The sequence below is a fragment of the Trichosurus vulpecula genome, chromosome 1 (genome assembly GCF_011100635.1).
Source record: "Trichosurus vulpecula isolate mTriVul1 chromosome 1, mTriVul1.pri, whole genome shotgun sequence".
Lineage (NCBI taxonomy): Eukaryota > Metazoa > Chordata > Mammalia > Diprotodontia > Phalangeridae > Trichosurus > Trichosurus vulpecula.
In genome coordinates, this window is record NC_050573.1 from 72127116 (window position 1) to 72142903 (window position 15788).

Sequence of the window (15788 nt, forward strand, 5' to 3'; positions counted from 1 at the left end):
TTGTACAAAATGAGTTATTGACTTAGCCAAAGCTAATCCCATACCATTTATCATAATGTTCTCTTGGTGAATTTGAAGAGTTTGACCAAAATGGTAATGTTAGGTCAAGAAGCCAATATTCTAAAGTTTTCAGGATTTCACTCAATTAAAAAAAAAATCCTCTTCTAATTAAATGGTTCCTATTAAGACAGAGCCAAATGCTGAGTGATAGTAATGACCAATCTTGGCCCCCAAAAAGAGGTGAAGAAACATGCCCTTCTCCTTTTAGTACAGAAGTGGGAACTGTAGGGCAAAATATCACATACATGGTAAGATTTAGTCCCTTCATTGGTTGTGTTTATTCTGTTTTCTTTGCAGCACCAAAATTGCTGCTCCCCTAAATATGGTTTCCTATGAGCAAAGGATTATAGATTTAGAATTGGGAGGGATCTTAGAGACCTTTTAATTCTCTTTGTTACAGGAAAGGGTTTATTGAGTGAAAGTAGTGGGGAATATTGGCAGATTACTGTGATGTGAAAACTAAAAACATGTTTAAAAAAACTCCTCACTATATTTTAAAAGACCAGATAGTTCCTAGTTTTAAAAAAATTAAGTAGTATCTCATTCTAGTATTTCAGTTGCTTTTTTGCTGAAAAATCTTGATTTATCTCATTTACTCTTTCTTTCAGAAAGAGACTTTTTTTAACCAGAGATAATTTTAGGAGAAGCCTACTTCCACTTGCCATTCCCAAGAGCTTTCAGGTAATATTTTTATTTAATGATCTGGGGGAAAACTCATAGGTTGTTGTGGGAAAAAATCCTTGGCAAAACAGAAAACCTTTATCTATGTGAGTAGTTATTAACTTTGTTCTTCCCAATTTTTGTTCAGTTGAATTCAGAAAGAAATGGTCTTAGGTCAAGCTGTTATCCTCTTATTGTTCCTTCATGTTTAATGTGTGTCAGATTGTTTTGCATGTGAGTAAAACGATTGATTTTTGTGATTGAATAAAATTATTGAATGTAGGTGCTTCTAAGTCTTCACTGAAAGAAGTACCTTACAGGTAATGTCTCATTTGGTCTTCATAACATGTCCATGTTAGTGTTGAGGAAATTGAGGCAAACAAGTAAAAAGACTTGCTCAGGGTCACATAGTTTGCAAATATCTGAGGCTGGATTTGAACTTGGGTCTTTCTGAATCCAGACCCAGCACTCTATCCACTGTACTACCTAGCTGCCTACCTTCCTCAAAAGAAGACATGAGTGGTTCCATACTATCTTCAGGACTAATTCCATACATGTGTAAAGAGAGAAACACTGTCTTAGGAAACTTCAGACACACAAGGGAAGCTGGATTGTCAGGATTTTCCTGATTGCAGGAAATAATGAAGAACAAAATGAGCAGAACCAAGAGAACATTGTATACAGTAACAACAGTATTATCTTAAGAACAACTTTGAGCACCTAAGTCATTTTGACTATTATAAACACCCAAATTAACAACAAAGGACCTATGAAGGAAGACATTATCTGCATCCAGAGAAAGAACTGAAAAACAGAAGTACATATAGAATAATTTTACATATATCTGTACATATACATACATACACACACACCTGCACAAATATTTCTATCTAATTGTAGCTATCTCTAGGGTGGGATGAGGAGGAAGAAAAAAAGGGAAAAAAAGAAAATTACATGATAACTTTATTATATATTTAAAAGGAATAGCAAGTTACACATAATAGATTTGCAGTTTCATGTGTAATCATTTTTTTTTCTACTATGTTATGGAAATGCTTGTTTTATTTCATAAATTAAAAATAATATAAAATAAAAAGACAAACACAGGAGAGAATGACTCTTAAACAAAGCCTAAAACTGCAGCTTGAATACAAACTCAAATAGAAATCCTGGAAGAAATGAAATGAGTTTTAAAATGTCATTATAAATGAAATGAGAGTAAATGAGGAAAAAAAAGTTTGAAAGTAAATGAGAGCTATGGATGAAGGACTTAGAAAGGGAATTAACAGATTAGTACAAGAGGTACAAAACTTTTCCCCGAGGAACAAATTACCTGAAAATTAGAATGGACCAGAAAGCCAATGATTCCATGAGACAACAAGAAATATTAAAACGAGGTCAAAAGTCTGAAAAAATGTAGAAGAAAATTTAAAGTATCTCACATAGAAAAAACAACAGACCTAGAAAACAGATTGAGGAGAAAAAAATTTAGAATTATTGGGCAATCTGAATGCCACGACGGGGGGAGGGGGGGGGAGGGAGAGAGAGGGAGAGGGACAGAGAGAGCCTAGACATCCTACTTTGAGAAATTTTAAAAGAAAGCTGCCCAGATCACTTAGAACCAGGGGGCAAAGTAGAAATAGAAAGAATCCACCACTCACCTCCTGAAAGAAGCCCCGAAATGAAAACTCCCAGGAATATCATAGCCAAAATCCAGAGTTTCCTGGTCAAAGAAAAAAAACATCCAGAAACATCGAGAAAGAAAGGTTTCAAGAATGACAGAGCCGCAGTCACGATTGTGATGTAATAGCCGCTACTGTAAAGCATCGGAGAACTTGGAATATGATGTTCCAGAAGAAAGCAAGAAGTGTGATTACTGAGAAAAGGCCATTAGGATCCACAAGGGATCATTAGTAATTTTAAAGAGGTCACTTTCAGTTAAGTGGTAAGGTTGCAAGCCAGACTGCAGAGAGTTAAAGGAGCGAGAGATGAGGAAGTGGCAGCATCAGTTATAGATAGCCTTCTCTAGGATTTTAGCTTTGAAAGGGAGAAGTGAATAAGAAGATAAGTAGCAGGGATGGAAGGATTAAGTGAGAGTTTGGAGGTTTTTTTTTCTTTTGAAAATAAGGGAGACATGGCTATGTTTGTAGGGAGAAGGGAAGCAGCCAGTAGGCAAGGTAAGACTGAAGATGAGTAAGAGAGTGGGGATAATAGATAGGAAGAAGCTAAGAGCTCTTCCTGGGCACAGTCTCTGAAAGCCCAATTTGGAGGGTAGAGCAAAACCAGAAGGTGGCAAGGAAGAGTTTTGCCCGGGGAAGGCAGCCTTTTCTCTTCAATATACCCCCAAATCTAGGTCATCAATCTATATGGAATATAGAGCTGAAAGGGACATTAGGGATCAGTTAGTCCTTCTTATTTTACAGATGAGGAAACTGAGGTCCAAATAAAGTTAAGTGACTTTTCCAAGGTTATGTAGATAAAAATTATTAGTCCCAGTATTTGAACTGAAGTTTTCTTTTCAAATATTATTGGCCAAAAAAGTCATGAACATATGTGTCTAGAAATATTGCTTTCATAATTATTAATGTGACTAATATGCATTAACTTTATTAGATTAGCTCTCCAAATGTATCATCAGCTATTTTTTCTGCTACAAGTATATTGTTGGTAGTAAATGGAGATATCTATGGCTATGATTTTGAAGATAATTCCTGGCAGAGTATTCTAGGTATGTTTTTCACTTTATTACATTCATTTGAACTGCCCAATTATATAACTATAGGAAGGTTCATTCATTTTGTAGGACTAAATTACTTTGTTCCTCTTGTTAGTAACCTTTATTCTGAATGAAAAACCAGAAAACAAATGAATTAAAAACCAAAGCTCTTAAGCTCTTACAGCACAGAACGTGCTAATTAATAGAGATACAAATGTAAGAGACATTTAGCTTTGTAGGAACTCACATTCTCATAGGGAAAACTACATATAGGCGGGTTCAGTTACAGGGGAGATGGAAAGACCCAACGACCCTACATTGAAGGAACAATACATCGTCTTTAGTGTCATTTGCACCAATAAGACTCCATCAATTTCTGATGTTAAACCATTTTACCATGCTAAGAACTTTCGCTGCTAAGAACTTTCTTTTAGGAGTGTTTAGTATCTGTGGTTGCTGATAAGGGAAGGACTAAAGTACCCACATTTACCAGGACTTGTCATCTGCTACCCTGGATAGTCAGATCAGAAATGAATATGATGGTTAGGGGGAGCCCATGTAGTGATAGGTCAGTGATCCAGCAAAAGTGGGAGTAATAGATAGAAAGCACTCTCCCTAAATTGGTGTGCTTCAAAATACCAATGGATCTGTTGTGATCTTATGGATTTGGGCACTCCATCAGTGCAGGTTGCAACTTCTCCATCACTTTTCATTTTATCCATGTGCTTCAACAGCTACATCACAGAGAATCTACCCAATGTATTAGAATCTTTCAACCCCTAGGCTTTTTTACAACTCATGGGTACCAGGGCAGCACTTGGACTATCCACATGTTATCTCTTACTTTCTTCACATGACTAGTCTATTTCCTTTCCTGATCCTACATATACTCAATGATATCCTTATATCATTAATAAAACCATTTTAAACATTTCTTTAAAGTCGGAAGTCCAATTTCTTCCTGTCTCAGCACCTCCTCCATCCATTGACAAGGCAAGCAATGTGATACCCATTATACATGTGAAATTGTGCAGAACATATTTCCGTATTAGTGTCACAAGTAAAGTTTGACAAAGGTAGGCTGAAGTCATTCTCTTCTAGCAAGATAGCATTTTATTAGCAGGGGTGCTCTCTGGCAATAGAATAGGTCAGTGGCTTGCCTCAGCTTAGCCCAAGATCCCTAGATGAAGACTTAACTTGTTTTTATAAAATTAGGGCAAAGAACAAAATAGGGTAGGTGATATCATGTGGTTGTGGACAACGTGATTGGTTGGAAGTTGGGAATGAAGGACTAGCAATAACCCCTTCCTTCCCTCCTGTGACTAAGAAATGTTCATTGTTTGAGTTCATCTGCAAGGTTAAAGATAGTGGGCCAGACTTATTTGGATAGCAAACCAGATATCCTTGAAGGATAGCTTGGTGGCATAAAAATACTAGACCAGATTCCCTGGTGCCCACTCACATTCTTCAAGGATAGGAGATTTCCTTGAGGCAAGAATAGGACAATGATTAGCAGGAGAACTAGATTTTTGAACAACTCTTTACAAGTCATCTGAAAGTCTACACTGATTTCAGAGACAAAGAACCATGACTTAGGCAATTACAGGACAAAACCAATTAAATGTAAATAGGATTAATAAAAATGATACAGATTCAATTTAATCTCATTAGCCATGTTACAAAAAAAGACAAGAAAAATAAAGCAAAAAAAATGCTTATACCGTTTAATTGTAGATGATCATTGGAAATATGCTATAGCCTGCTGGTGCCAACCAGGATCACTCCATTACACTGGGGTCAACTATATCTTTAATTTTTTGGAGGCTATGATGTCCTAACATTTGTAGCCATATAGCATACATTACTTGGGAGGATATTTATGTTGAAAATATAAATCTTTGCGCCATGAAGTTCCTTGGGATAATTAAAAGCGCTATGTAAATTTTCAAACCCTTGCTGTCATCCTCTTCAATTCTGTGCCCAACGCATTGTCACTCTGCAGTGCCTACCTCTAATATATGAACCAACCTGATGGATTGTTCATCCAACTGCAAGTCATGTTCTGAACAATAGGCATTTTTCATCCATTTCTTTGTTCTATGTGGACTATCAGGATGATATTCATTGAATAATTATGAATCACATTTAGGAGGCCTTGTAATGTTTTGGGGCTTGATGCACTCAACACAGTGGCATCCTCAAGCAGGAACATGTAGAATATCTTTCCATCTAAAGGAAATTCTTCTCCTTGGATCCATGTGACATTAGCAGATACCTCTGAAGACCATTCATCTCCTTTTGTTATGCCTTGATTAATATGATTAATTAAAGGATCGTTGGATAAAGTGATTGCATTTGTCAGGGAATCTTATATGATTTTAACACATGTATGAGAGACTCTTTGGTGGAAGAGAACCATTAAGGATGCATTTTATTCTCACAAATGTAGGGTTTTCTCCCCAATCAATAAAAAATAAAATAGGATCTTGTATTTTCTATACTTTGAAGTCAGTTGTATGACAGTAGATCTATAGTCTCCCATAGGTTTATTATCCTGGAGAACATTTGTGGGGGAAACTAGCTAGACAACCATAAATATTTATAAAATGGAAAAAATTACAAATAATTCTAACAACCTCTTTTCATCAATGGCAACAGAAAAAAACATTACATTTGGACCACCCTCGATTCTCAGTCCCTAATGTGCTGTATGAAGAAGTAGAAAGAGCACTTAGGATTAGGAGTAAGAGCAACTCAACTAGACCAAGAATGTGTGGAATAAATCCATGCTGGATTCACAAAGAATTATTTTACAAAGTATCTTGGTTGAGGGAAAGATATCAAAATGTCAGGGAAAAAACCACATGTAGGAGTTCTTCTTTAACTGGTGGTATGAAATATTTTCTAGAAACCCAACCCTCCAATATATACTCAGGCAAAAATCTAAAAAGACCATTAGACTACATACAAGAAATGCAAAGAGAAACAACAGAAAGTGCCCTCAGCTAGCCCATAAATAAATAAAGATTTAAAAAAAGGTTACTCAAAGCTTGAAGGACCTTCCATCAGGGAAGTTGGTAAGCTCAAGTAAACAGACCAGATGTCTAGCCAGTGCTTTATCCTTGGAATCTTAGGCACTTTGTTTTTGGGAGCCAAGAAAGTCATACATCAGGATTGAGAATTCAGGAAAGTCAGAAATTTATAGCACTCTGATCATGGAAATGTAAACCCTTAGCACACTGATTGGAGAGCCCCATGGAATCCATCGCACCTTGACCTGAAATGGTTCAAAGTGTCATGAAAAACAAAGAGGTCTAGATCTGGAGGGGTGCCTGAAACCTATCAATACAGATAAACCAGGGAAGTGGAAGCCAGAGGAAGGAGCCCAGGAAGTCAAGGTGAGTATCAAACAAGGCTTGTCCCAGATTGTAGGATGGGGAAGATCCTGGCCTTGGAACAAAGCCCCAAACCAGAAACTAGGGCTGAAGATATGAGCAAACAAAAGAAGACACTGAACACTGAAGAAATATTCTGGAGTAAAAAAAAATGCTCAAGAGCTAAACCCATAAGAAGAGAGTAACTTCACAACTACAAGCAGAGCCTCAGATTAAAAAATTAGTTGGCCTCAAGGGCTATCAGAGTACCTGGAAGAAATGAAGGAAGAGGTAAATAAATGAAGTTATAAGTGAATAAAGAGCTTTGGGGTAAAGAGTTGGAAGGAGAACAACTTAGAACAGAAAGGAGAAAAACTTTACCCAGACTTGTGAAAATTAGAATAGATTTGGAAAAGAACTCAATGACTCCAATGACACAAAAAATATTAGAACAAGATATAAAAATGGGAAAAATAGAAAAAATGTAAAGCATCTACAATCTAAAACAACTATCTTATAAAAAGTTAAGGAGATCTAGTTTAAGAATCATCAGAGTTCTCGAAAGTCATGACCAAACAATCAACATGGACAAAATGTTTTAAGAAGTTATAAGTGGAAACTGAGTAGATCTGTTAGAACCAGAGGGTAAAGCAAAATGAGAAAGAGTCCACCACTCACTTCCTGAAACAACCAACCAAAAACTCCCAGGGGATATTGTTGCCAAAATCCAGAACCTCTGGGTCAAAGAAAACATACTACAAGATACTAGAAAGAGTACAAGTACCAGAAACAAAACAAAACAACCCCTCCCCCCCAAAAAAACCACCAAAAAAACCATGGTTAGAATTATATAAAATCTGGAAGTAACTACTTTATCTTGGAACACAGTTTTGTAAAAGGCAAGAGACAGAAACATATAGCCAAGGGGGGAGATGGATCTTTGATAGAATAGAGAATTTTCAATCACTCCTGATGAAAATGACCAGAGCTTCATAGAAACTTTGAAATTCAAACCCAGGTGTCAAAGGAAACCTAGAAAGGGAAATATATGTGAGCAACTGGAAGGGCTAAATTGAGAAAGGGCTAATATTGTAATATATTAACAGGGAGAGAAGACACAAGGGTTCCCTTCAGAATCCTAATGATTTCAGTTGTCACAGAGAAATGAAATAAAAAGGAGGGGAAAAGAAGCACATTAGGGATAAAATAATGAAAAGTCTAGAACTTACTATTTCTCATAAATGGGGTGCTAAAGAAAAAGATGGAGAAGAGAAGATGGAGAAGAATGGACGAGAGGAAGCAGATATCTCATGAACCTCAATCTTGTTTCCATGGACACACATATTTCAAAATGTGTTAAATTCAACAAGGAAACAGGTGGGGACGTGGAGATGGGGAGATATGGATTTAAGAGGGAAAGTAGAGTTGGGAAAGCAATACTCATAAGGAAAATTGTAGAAGGGGATTAAAAGGGAAAAAAGGATAAGAACTAGTGATTGAAGTCTGAATAGGAGAAAGAAAAAGGGCAGTGAAATGGAAGCAGATGCTTCAATTGCAGATAATTAGTGCTGGTCACTTTCCTTCTATTTCACAACTTTGTTGTAAAGGGGGAAGCAACATAGAAAGAAAAAAAGTATAACAGGATATGATGAAGAGAAATATGCAGTTAACAATAATAACTGTGAGTGGGATAAATTCACCCATAAAAAGGAGGAGGATAGGAGAATGGATTAGGAAACAGAATCCAACTATATGTTATTTTCAAGAAACATGTCTAAAGCATAAAATTTCATATAAACAAATGAGGGGCTGTGACAAAATTTATTATGCTTTATCATACTTGAGCATATGCTTTAGCAAGAATAGCAACAATATCAGAAAATGCAACAGTAAATAACGACTTTGTTGAAAGAGATAAATTACAGATAGAGAGTAAAAATCATGATACTTGGGGCCTCAATGTGCCCTTTTCAGATTTAGATCTAACAAAAAGATAAATAAGAATGAAGATAAGGACCTAAAAGAACTTTTTAAAAGTTATACATGATAACTATCTGGGTATTAATGAATAGGAACAGAAAGGTATACTTCTCAGCTGTGCATAGCACCTTTACAAAACTTTCTACATGTTAAAGCTTTAAAAACCTCATAAACAAATATAGATAAATTAAATATATCCTTTACTGGCCACAATGCAACAAAAATTATGTTCTATAATGGGTCTTCGAAGAAAGAATTTAGAATTGGAGACCTTATAATTTATTCCTAAAGTCAGCAAGTCAAGTCAAATCAACAAACATTCATTAAGCACCTGCTGTGCGCCAGGCATTGTGCTAAGAACTACTGGAGATACAAAGAAAAGCAAAAGAAAAATAGTCCCTTCTATCAAGGAGCTGAGAGATTAATAGGAGAGACAACATGCAAACAACTATGTATGAGCTAGTTTCTATATACAGGATAAATTGGAAATAATCAACAGAGGGAAGGAACTAGAATTAAGAGAGGTTGGAAAAGCTTCTTGTAGAAGGTGGGATTTTAGCTGGGTTTGGAAGGGAGTCAGAAAAGCCAGAAAACAGAGATGAGAGAAAATTCCAGCTATGGGAGACACAATGCAGTTTTGAGATGAAGCATTTTATGCAAGGAACAGTAAGGAGAATGGTGTCAATAGATCAAAAGTGCATGAAAGAGAATAAAGTATAAATACTGAAAAGGTAGGAAGTTGGCCATGTTATGAAGGGCTCTGAAAACCAAACAGTGGATTTTGTGTTTAATGCTGGAGGTGATAGGGAACCACTGGAGTTTATTGAGTGTGTTTTGGGATGTGGTGTGTGATGTGATCAGACCTGACCTTTGGGAAGATCACTTTGGCAGCTGAAAGGAGGATGGACTGGAGTGGGGAGAGACTAGAGGCAGAGAGACCAACCAAAAGGCTATTGCAGTGATTCAGGAGTGAGGTGATAAAGGCCTGGACCAGAGGGGTGGTCAGAGGAGAGAAGAGGAACTTATATAAGAAATACTGTGAAGGCAAACTCAACTGGTATTGGCAACAAATTGATTGTGATAGGTGAGAGAGTGAGAAGTCAGGGATGACATCCAGGTTGTGAACCTGGGGACTGGGAGTATGAATGCCTTCAACAGCAATAGGAAGTTAGGAAGAGGGGAGAGCTTAGAGGAAATGAAGATGACTTCTGTTTGGGACATTTTGAATTTAAGATGCTTATAATACGTCCAGTTGAAGATATCTAATGGGTTTTTGGAGATGAGAAGCTGGAGGTCATCAAGTTGGGGCTGGATAAACAGAACTGAGAATCATCTGCATAGAGATGATAATTGAATCCATGGGAGCTGAGGAGTTTCACTAAGTGAAATAGTATAGAGGGAAAAAAGAAGGGGATTCCAACCAAGCTTTGGGGGGATACCCATGGTTAGTGAGCATAATCTGGATGAAGATCAAGCAAAGGTACTGAGAAAGCTTGGTTAGAAAGATAGGCAGAGAACCAGGAGAAAGTAGTGTCAGGAAAACCTAGGAGGAGGAAAGTTTCAAGGAGAAGAGGGTGATTGATAATGTCAAAGGCTATCAAGAGGTCAAAAAGAAATTAGGATGTAAGCTCCTTGAGAGCAGGAACTATCTTTCTCTTTGCTTGCATTTGCATCTGCAGCACTTAGTGCAGTGCCTGGCATATAATAGGTTCTTAATAAATGCTTATTGTCTACTTGCCTATCTTGACTCCTTGCTCAAGTTGACCGTTTCAGTTCAATACTGTCCTCTTCTCTTGAGCCACATGTCCCCCTATCATATCACTAATCTAATTCTCCCAAGCCTCAGCTTTGGATTACTCCCACTATCCCCTATCTTTGAGCCAACTCATTACTGCTGAATGAAGCTAGAAAAAAAATCACGAAAGTCTATTGCTACAGCAAGGAAATATTTTTATACCTCCTTAATCGATTCACTGTCCCACTCACCATCACAGTTTTCCCGAAACTTTTCATTTCTCTTTAAACCTCCCATGGCTCCCTCCTCCCTCCACCCTTCCAACTAAAAACCTTGCTTCATATTTAACTGAAAAAGAATGAAGGCCATTCATTTTATCCAGAAGCTTTTTGGCACTGTCTCCTTCATTCCTATTTCAAATGAAGAGGGGGCTCTTCTTGTGAAGGCCAACCCCTCTACATGCACAAGTGACCTCATTCCATTTTGTCTCCTCTGGCAGATTGACCCCTTGACCACCCCCATTCTCTTATTTATCTTCACTCTCAGTCTACTGACTGCTTTCCTACTGCCTACAAACATGCACATGTCTCCCTCAAAAACCCCTCCTTGCTAGATATCTTCTCATATTTCTCCCACCTTTAATAGCTAAACTCTTTGAGAAGTCCATCTACAGTTGGCACCACCACTTCCTTTTATTTTAGTTCTCTGAAGTCTGGCTTCCCACTTTATCATTCAACTGAAAGTTCTCTCTCCAATGTTGCCCATGATCTCTTAATAGTTTAATAGCTGTGTGGAGAGACTCAAGATTCTAATTACAGTATAATGGATTGAGAGGTGGGAGAACCCTTGAGAAGAAGAAAGGAAACCTCTTCCTATGAAACAGAAGGAGCAAGAGAATGGGTAAAAAGATAAAATTTTGAGGTAGAGAGAAGGGTGTAAGTAATAATAGCTCACATTTATATTATATTACCTTGATCCTCATAGCCATTCTGTGAGGGAAGGAATGCCAGTGTCATCACAACATTAGAAATGAAGAAACCAAGACTCAGAAAGGTTAAGGGACTAAGGAAGACCAAGAAGCTTAAAAGAGGCAGGAGGAGGCTGAATTGGAGTTTAGCATTTATTTGTTCTTTTGTTCCATGTGTGTTCATTTTCTCTTCCTTTAGGTAGAATGTAAACTATCTGAAGGAAAAAATATCATGTTTTATATTGTGCTTCTCCAATATGTCCTTCAACACTGCACCAGGGCAGAGAACACATTGGTTGATTGATTAATTAATCCTTGCTCAAAAAAAGGAAAGGGCAAAATATCTCATCGGAAAAACAACTGACCTGGAAAATAGATCCAGGGGAGATAATTTAAAAATTATTGGACTACCTGAAAGCCATGATAAAAAAAGAGCCTAGATATCATCTTTCAAGAAATTATCAAGGAAAACTGCCCTGATATTCTAGAACCAGAGGGCAAAATAGAAATTGAAAGAATCTACTGATCACCTCCTGAAAGAGATTCCAAAATGAAAACTCCCAGGAATATAATAGCCAAATTCCAGAGTTCCCAGATCAAGGAGAAAATATTGCAAGTAGCCAGAAAGAAACAATTCAAGTATCATGGAGCCATGATCAGGATAACACAATATTTAGCAGCTTCTAGCTTAAAGGGTCGGAGGGCTTGCAATATGATATTCCAGAGGGCAAAGGAGCTAGGATTACAACCAAGAATCACCTACTCAGCAAAATTGAGTATAATCCATGAGGGTAAAAAATGGATATTCAATGAGATAGAGGAATTTCAAGCTTTCTTGGGAAAGGACCAGAGCTAAATAGAAAACTGGACTTTCAAATACAAGACTCAAGAGAAGCATGAAAAGGTAAACAGGAAAGAGAAATTATAAGGGACTTATTAAAGTTAAACTGTTTACATTCCTACATTGAAAGATGGTAGTTGTAACTTATAAGACCCTTCTCATTATTAGGGTAGTTAGAAGGAGTATGTATATATATATATATATATATATATATATATATATATATATATATATATATATATATATATATATGGCACAAGTGTGAGTTGAATATGAAGGGGTGATGTCTAAAAAAAAATTAAGGGGTAAGAGAGGAATGTACTGGGAGAAAGAGAAAGGGGTTAATTATCTCACATAAAAGAGTCAAGAAAAAGCTTTTACAGTGGAGGGGAAGAGGAGGGAGGTGAGAGGAAGTTAGTGAACCTTACATCAGAATTTGCTCAAAGAGGGAATAACATAGACACTCAATTGCGTATAGAAATCTATCTTATAGTGAAGTAGGGGGGAAGGGGATAGGACAAGGGGAGTGATAGAAGGGAGGGCAGATTGGGGGAGGGGTAGTCAGAAGCAAAACACTTTTGAGGAAGGACAGGGTGAAAGGAGAGAGAGAATAGAATAAATGGAGGGGGAATAGGATGGAGGGAAATATAGTCTTTCACAACATGACTATTCTGGAAGTGTTTTGCATGACTACACATGTACAACCTATATCGAATTGCTTGCCTTCTCAATGAAGGGGTGTGGGGAGGGAGAAAGGGAAGGAATTTGGAACTGAAAGTTTCAAAAATGAATGGTAAAATTGTTTTTACATGTAAAAATAAAATACTAAATAAAAATAAAAAGCAAAAAGGAAAGGAAAGGGAGATAGATAGCTACAAGGGGCCTATTCCTTTTCTGTCTGACTTGCCTGTCCTAAGCATCCTTTAAGGTCCAGATCAAATGCCGCTTTTCCCCCAGGAAAATTTCCCTGAAATCTTTTAGTCAGCAGTAACCCCCTAGACTGTGCATAGCCCTTGCCTTGGGTCTTTCATGCACTTATCTTATGCAATTATCATGTATAATTTTTTTTTATCACAGTTAATTGTATATTTCACATCTCTCTGTTCTATTGAGGGTAGGGATTTCAGTAGGTAGGTAGTTTTATTTCATCTCATTTGATACATCCTTGTTGAAGTTGCTTTCCACTGATTTTGGGGCATATCCAATGCATGCCAGAACCCTGTGTGTGATTAACCACCATTTTCCTCCCCTCAGCTGAGTGGCTTATCTCCAATAAACAAGTGAGTTAACACTCATAATTCAGAGCTTTTAGGTGAAATGCAGAATGATGTCCATACTATATTAAATTATACTATGTTATTATTATATTATTCTAATGCATACTTTATTATTTATTAACTATATTATATTATTATTATTAAACTAGCATACTTACCAAGGATAACAAAGGGTTATAACATACAAAACTAAGTCAATGGAGCCTGGCAGAAATCGCTTTGACTATAGTTATACATATATCTGTTTTGACTTGGCCTCTTGGTTAAAGTGGTCATTGGTATAACTATTATCAATATAAGAAATATGTTGGTGTTCTGTTTATAAATTTTACAAATTCCAGGGCCTTATCCTCATGCTTTATGTCATATTTCCCTTTCAGTTACAGAAAAACACCTTACAGATATATATGCAGAGTACTGTTGCTATAGTACTCATGTTTCTTGCCAAGTAAGTATAGTGCCTTAATTCTTCATTAGTATGAAACTAACCAACTAAATTATCCAGCCACAGGCCATTCATTGCTTCATTAATCAGCAAATAATTACAAATTATCTCTTTGTTCAAGATGCCAGGATAGAACAAGGATAGGGAGAATATAGGCTCTGTTTTCAAAAATCTTACAGTGGAATAGGAAGGGAAACATTTGAAGAGATCCCTGTGGGACTCAGGAGAATTCACTAAGAGTGAAGGAAACATTTAGACAAAGTGCTAGGGAAGAGAAAGGGACCACAAAGTACTATGGGGAATTTGAGGAAAACAAGAGCTCAAATGTGGTGCAGGGGGTATAGGTTCCCGCATCACTGGATAGTTTTCAAGTATAGATGGGATGACCACTACTTAGCCATATTCTAGATGAGATTCCTATTCAGGCCCAGGTTGGACTAGGTGATCCACAAGGTTCCTTCCAACTCTGAGATTCTGTCATGCTGTAACTACCATTGGTTATGCGGACTTGGACCTTGAAGAAAGGCAGGGACTTTAACTGTCTTGCCTGCCTCCTCTCCCTTCCCATCTCTTCACTTACCTCCATGGCCCTAACCTTCTTGCAGTCCTGTCCTCTCCCTAGTCTGTCCTTTACAGAGCTGATAAGACAGCCTTCTACAGGTTGGACCTCTTGCTCAAAAGTCTTTCATGCTTCCCAATAAGGTGGCCCCTATGATAAAATAAAATACAAACTCTCCAGGCTGCTATTTAAAGTTCTCCACAATCTAGTTTCAACTTGACCTTTTGGGGCAGGGGTTAACATTACTCTGTGTTCTAGTCAAGGTGGTGTATTTGCTAATGTTGTTCCCTACACAGCTAAGGGGCTCCATGGATAGATTGAGGGGCCTAGAGTCAGGAAGACCTAAGTTCAAATCCACCCTCAGACTGGATGACTTTGTGTGACCCTGAGCAAGTCACTTAACTTCTGTCTGCCTCAGTTTCCTTAATTGTAAAATGGGGATTAATAACAGGGTTGTTATAAGGATCAAATGAGATAATATTGATAAAGTACTTAGCCCAATGGCTGGCACATAACAGGTGCTTAATAAATGCTTGTTTCCATCCTCTCTCCCTCTGTTTTTTATCTCCCACTTCCCTACCTCATGGGTCCTCCTTCCTCACTGCTTAGAATCCTTCTCTTCCTTCAAGGCTCAGCTGCTGGTATCACTCAAACCCTTTTGTGAAATCTCCATGTCCCAGCTTTTACTGTTCCTTCCCTCAAATTATCTTTTACTCACTTATCTATGTACAGGTTTTATACTTCAGTAGAAAGTAAGTCCCTTGTAGGCAGGACTATTTTTGATTCACTAGTACATAATACTGTTCCTGGCACAAAGTAGGTGCTTAATAAATGTTAGGACAAAGATGGAGAAGACATTCCAGGTAGAAGGGATGGAATGAATATTAGGAGAGGACAAGGAGAAGAATGGGGAACTGAGGGTAGTCCAAAGTATAGGAGATAAGCCTGGAAAGTCAAGCAGTCAATAAACATTTATTAAGCACCAACTTGTGTCAAGCACTATGCTAAATGTCGAGCATACAAAGAAAGTTAAAAGGTAGTCCCTGCCCTCAAGTAGCTTCCAGTCTAATGGGGGAGACAATATGCAAACAACTATGTATAAGTGGAGACCAGTATCACTGGATTGAAGAGTAGGTAGTGATGGGAGAGGGAGAGATGTAAGATGTAAGAAGAT

General features: G+C 37.4%; 1 protein-coding gene across 1 annotated transcript in view; it reads left to right on the top strand.

Annotated features, from left to right (window-relative positions):
• Positions 1 to 213: 213 nt before the first annotated feature.
• The window catches only part of CATSPERD (cation channel sperm associated auxiliary subunit delta), a 96968-nt gene continuing 81393 nt past the window's right edge, over positions 214 to 15788 (top strand). The window contains exons 1-4 of the mRNA XM_036739760.1: positions 214 to 284; positions 669 to 741; positions 3334 to 3448; positions 13991 to 14058. Coding sequence (XP_036595655.1) covers positions 214 to 284; positions 669 to 741; positions 3334 to 3448; positions 13991 to 14058 — 327 coding nt within the window. The remainder of the gene's footprint in view (positions 285 to 668; positions 742 to 3333; positions 3449 to 13990; positions 14059 to 15788) is intronic.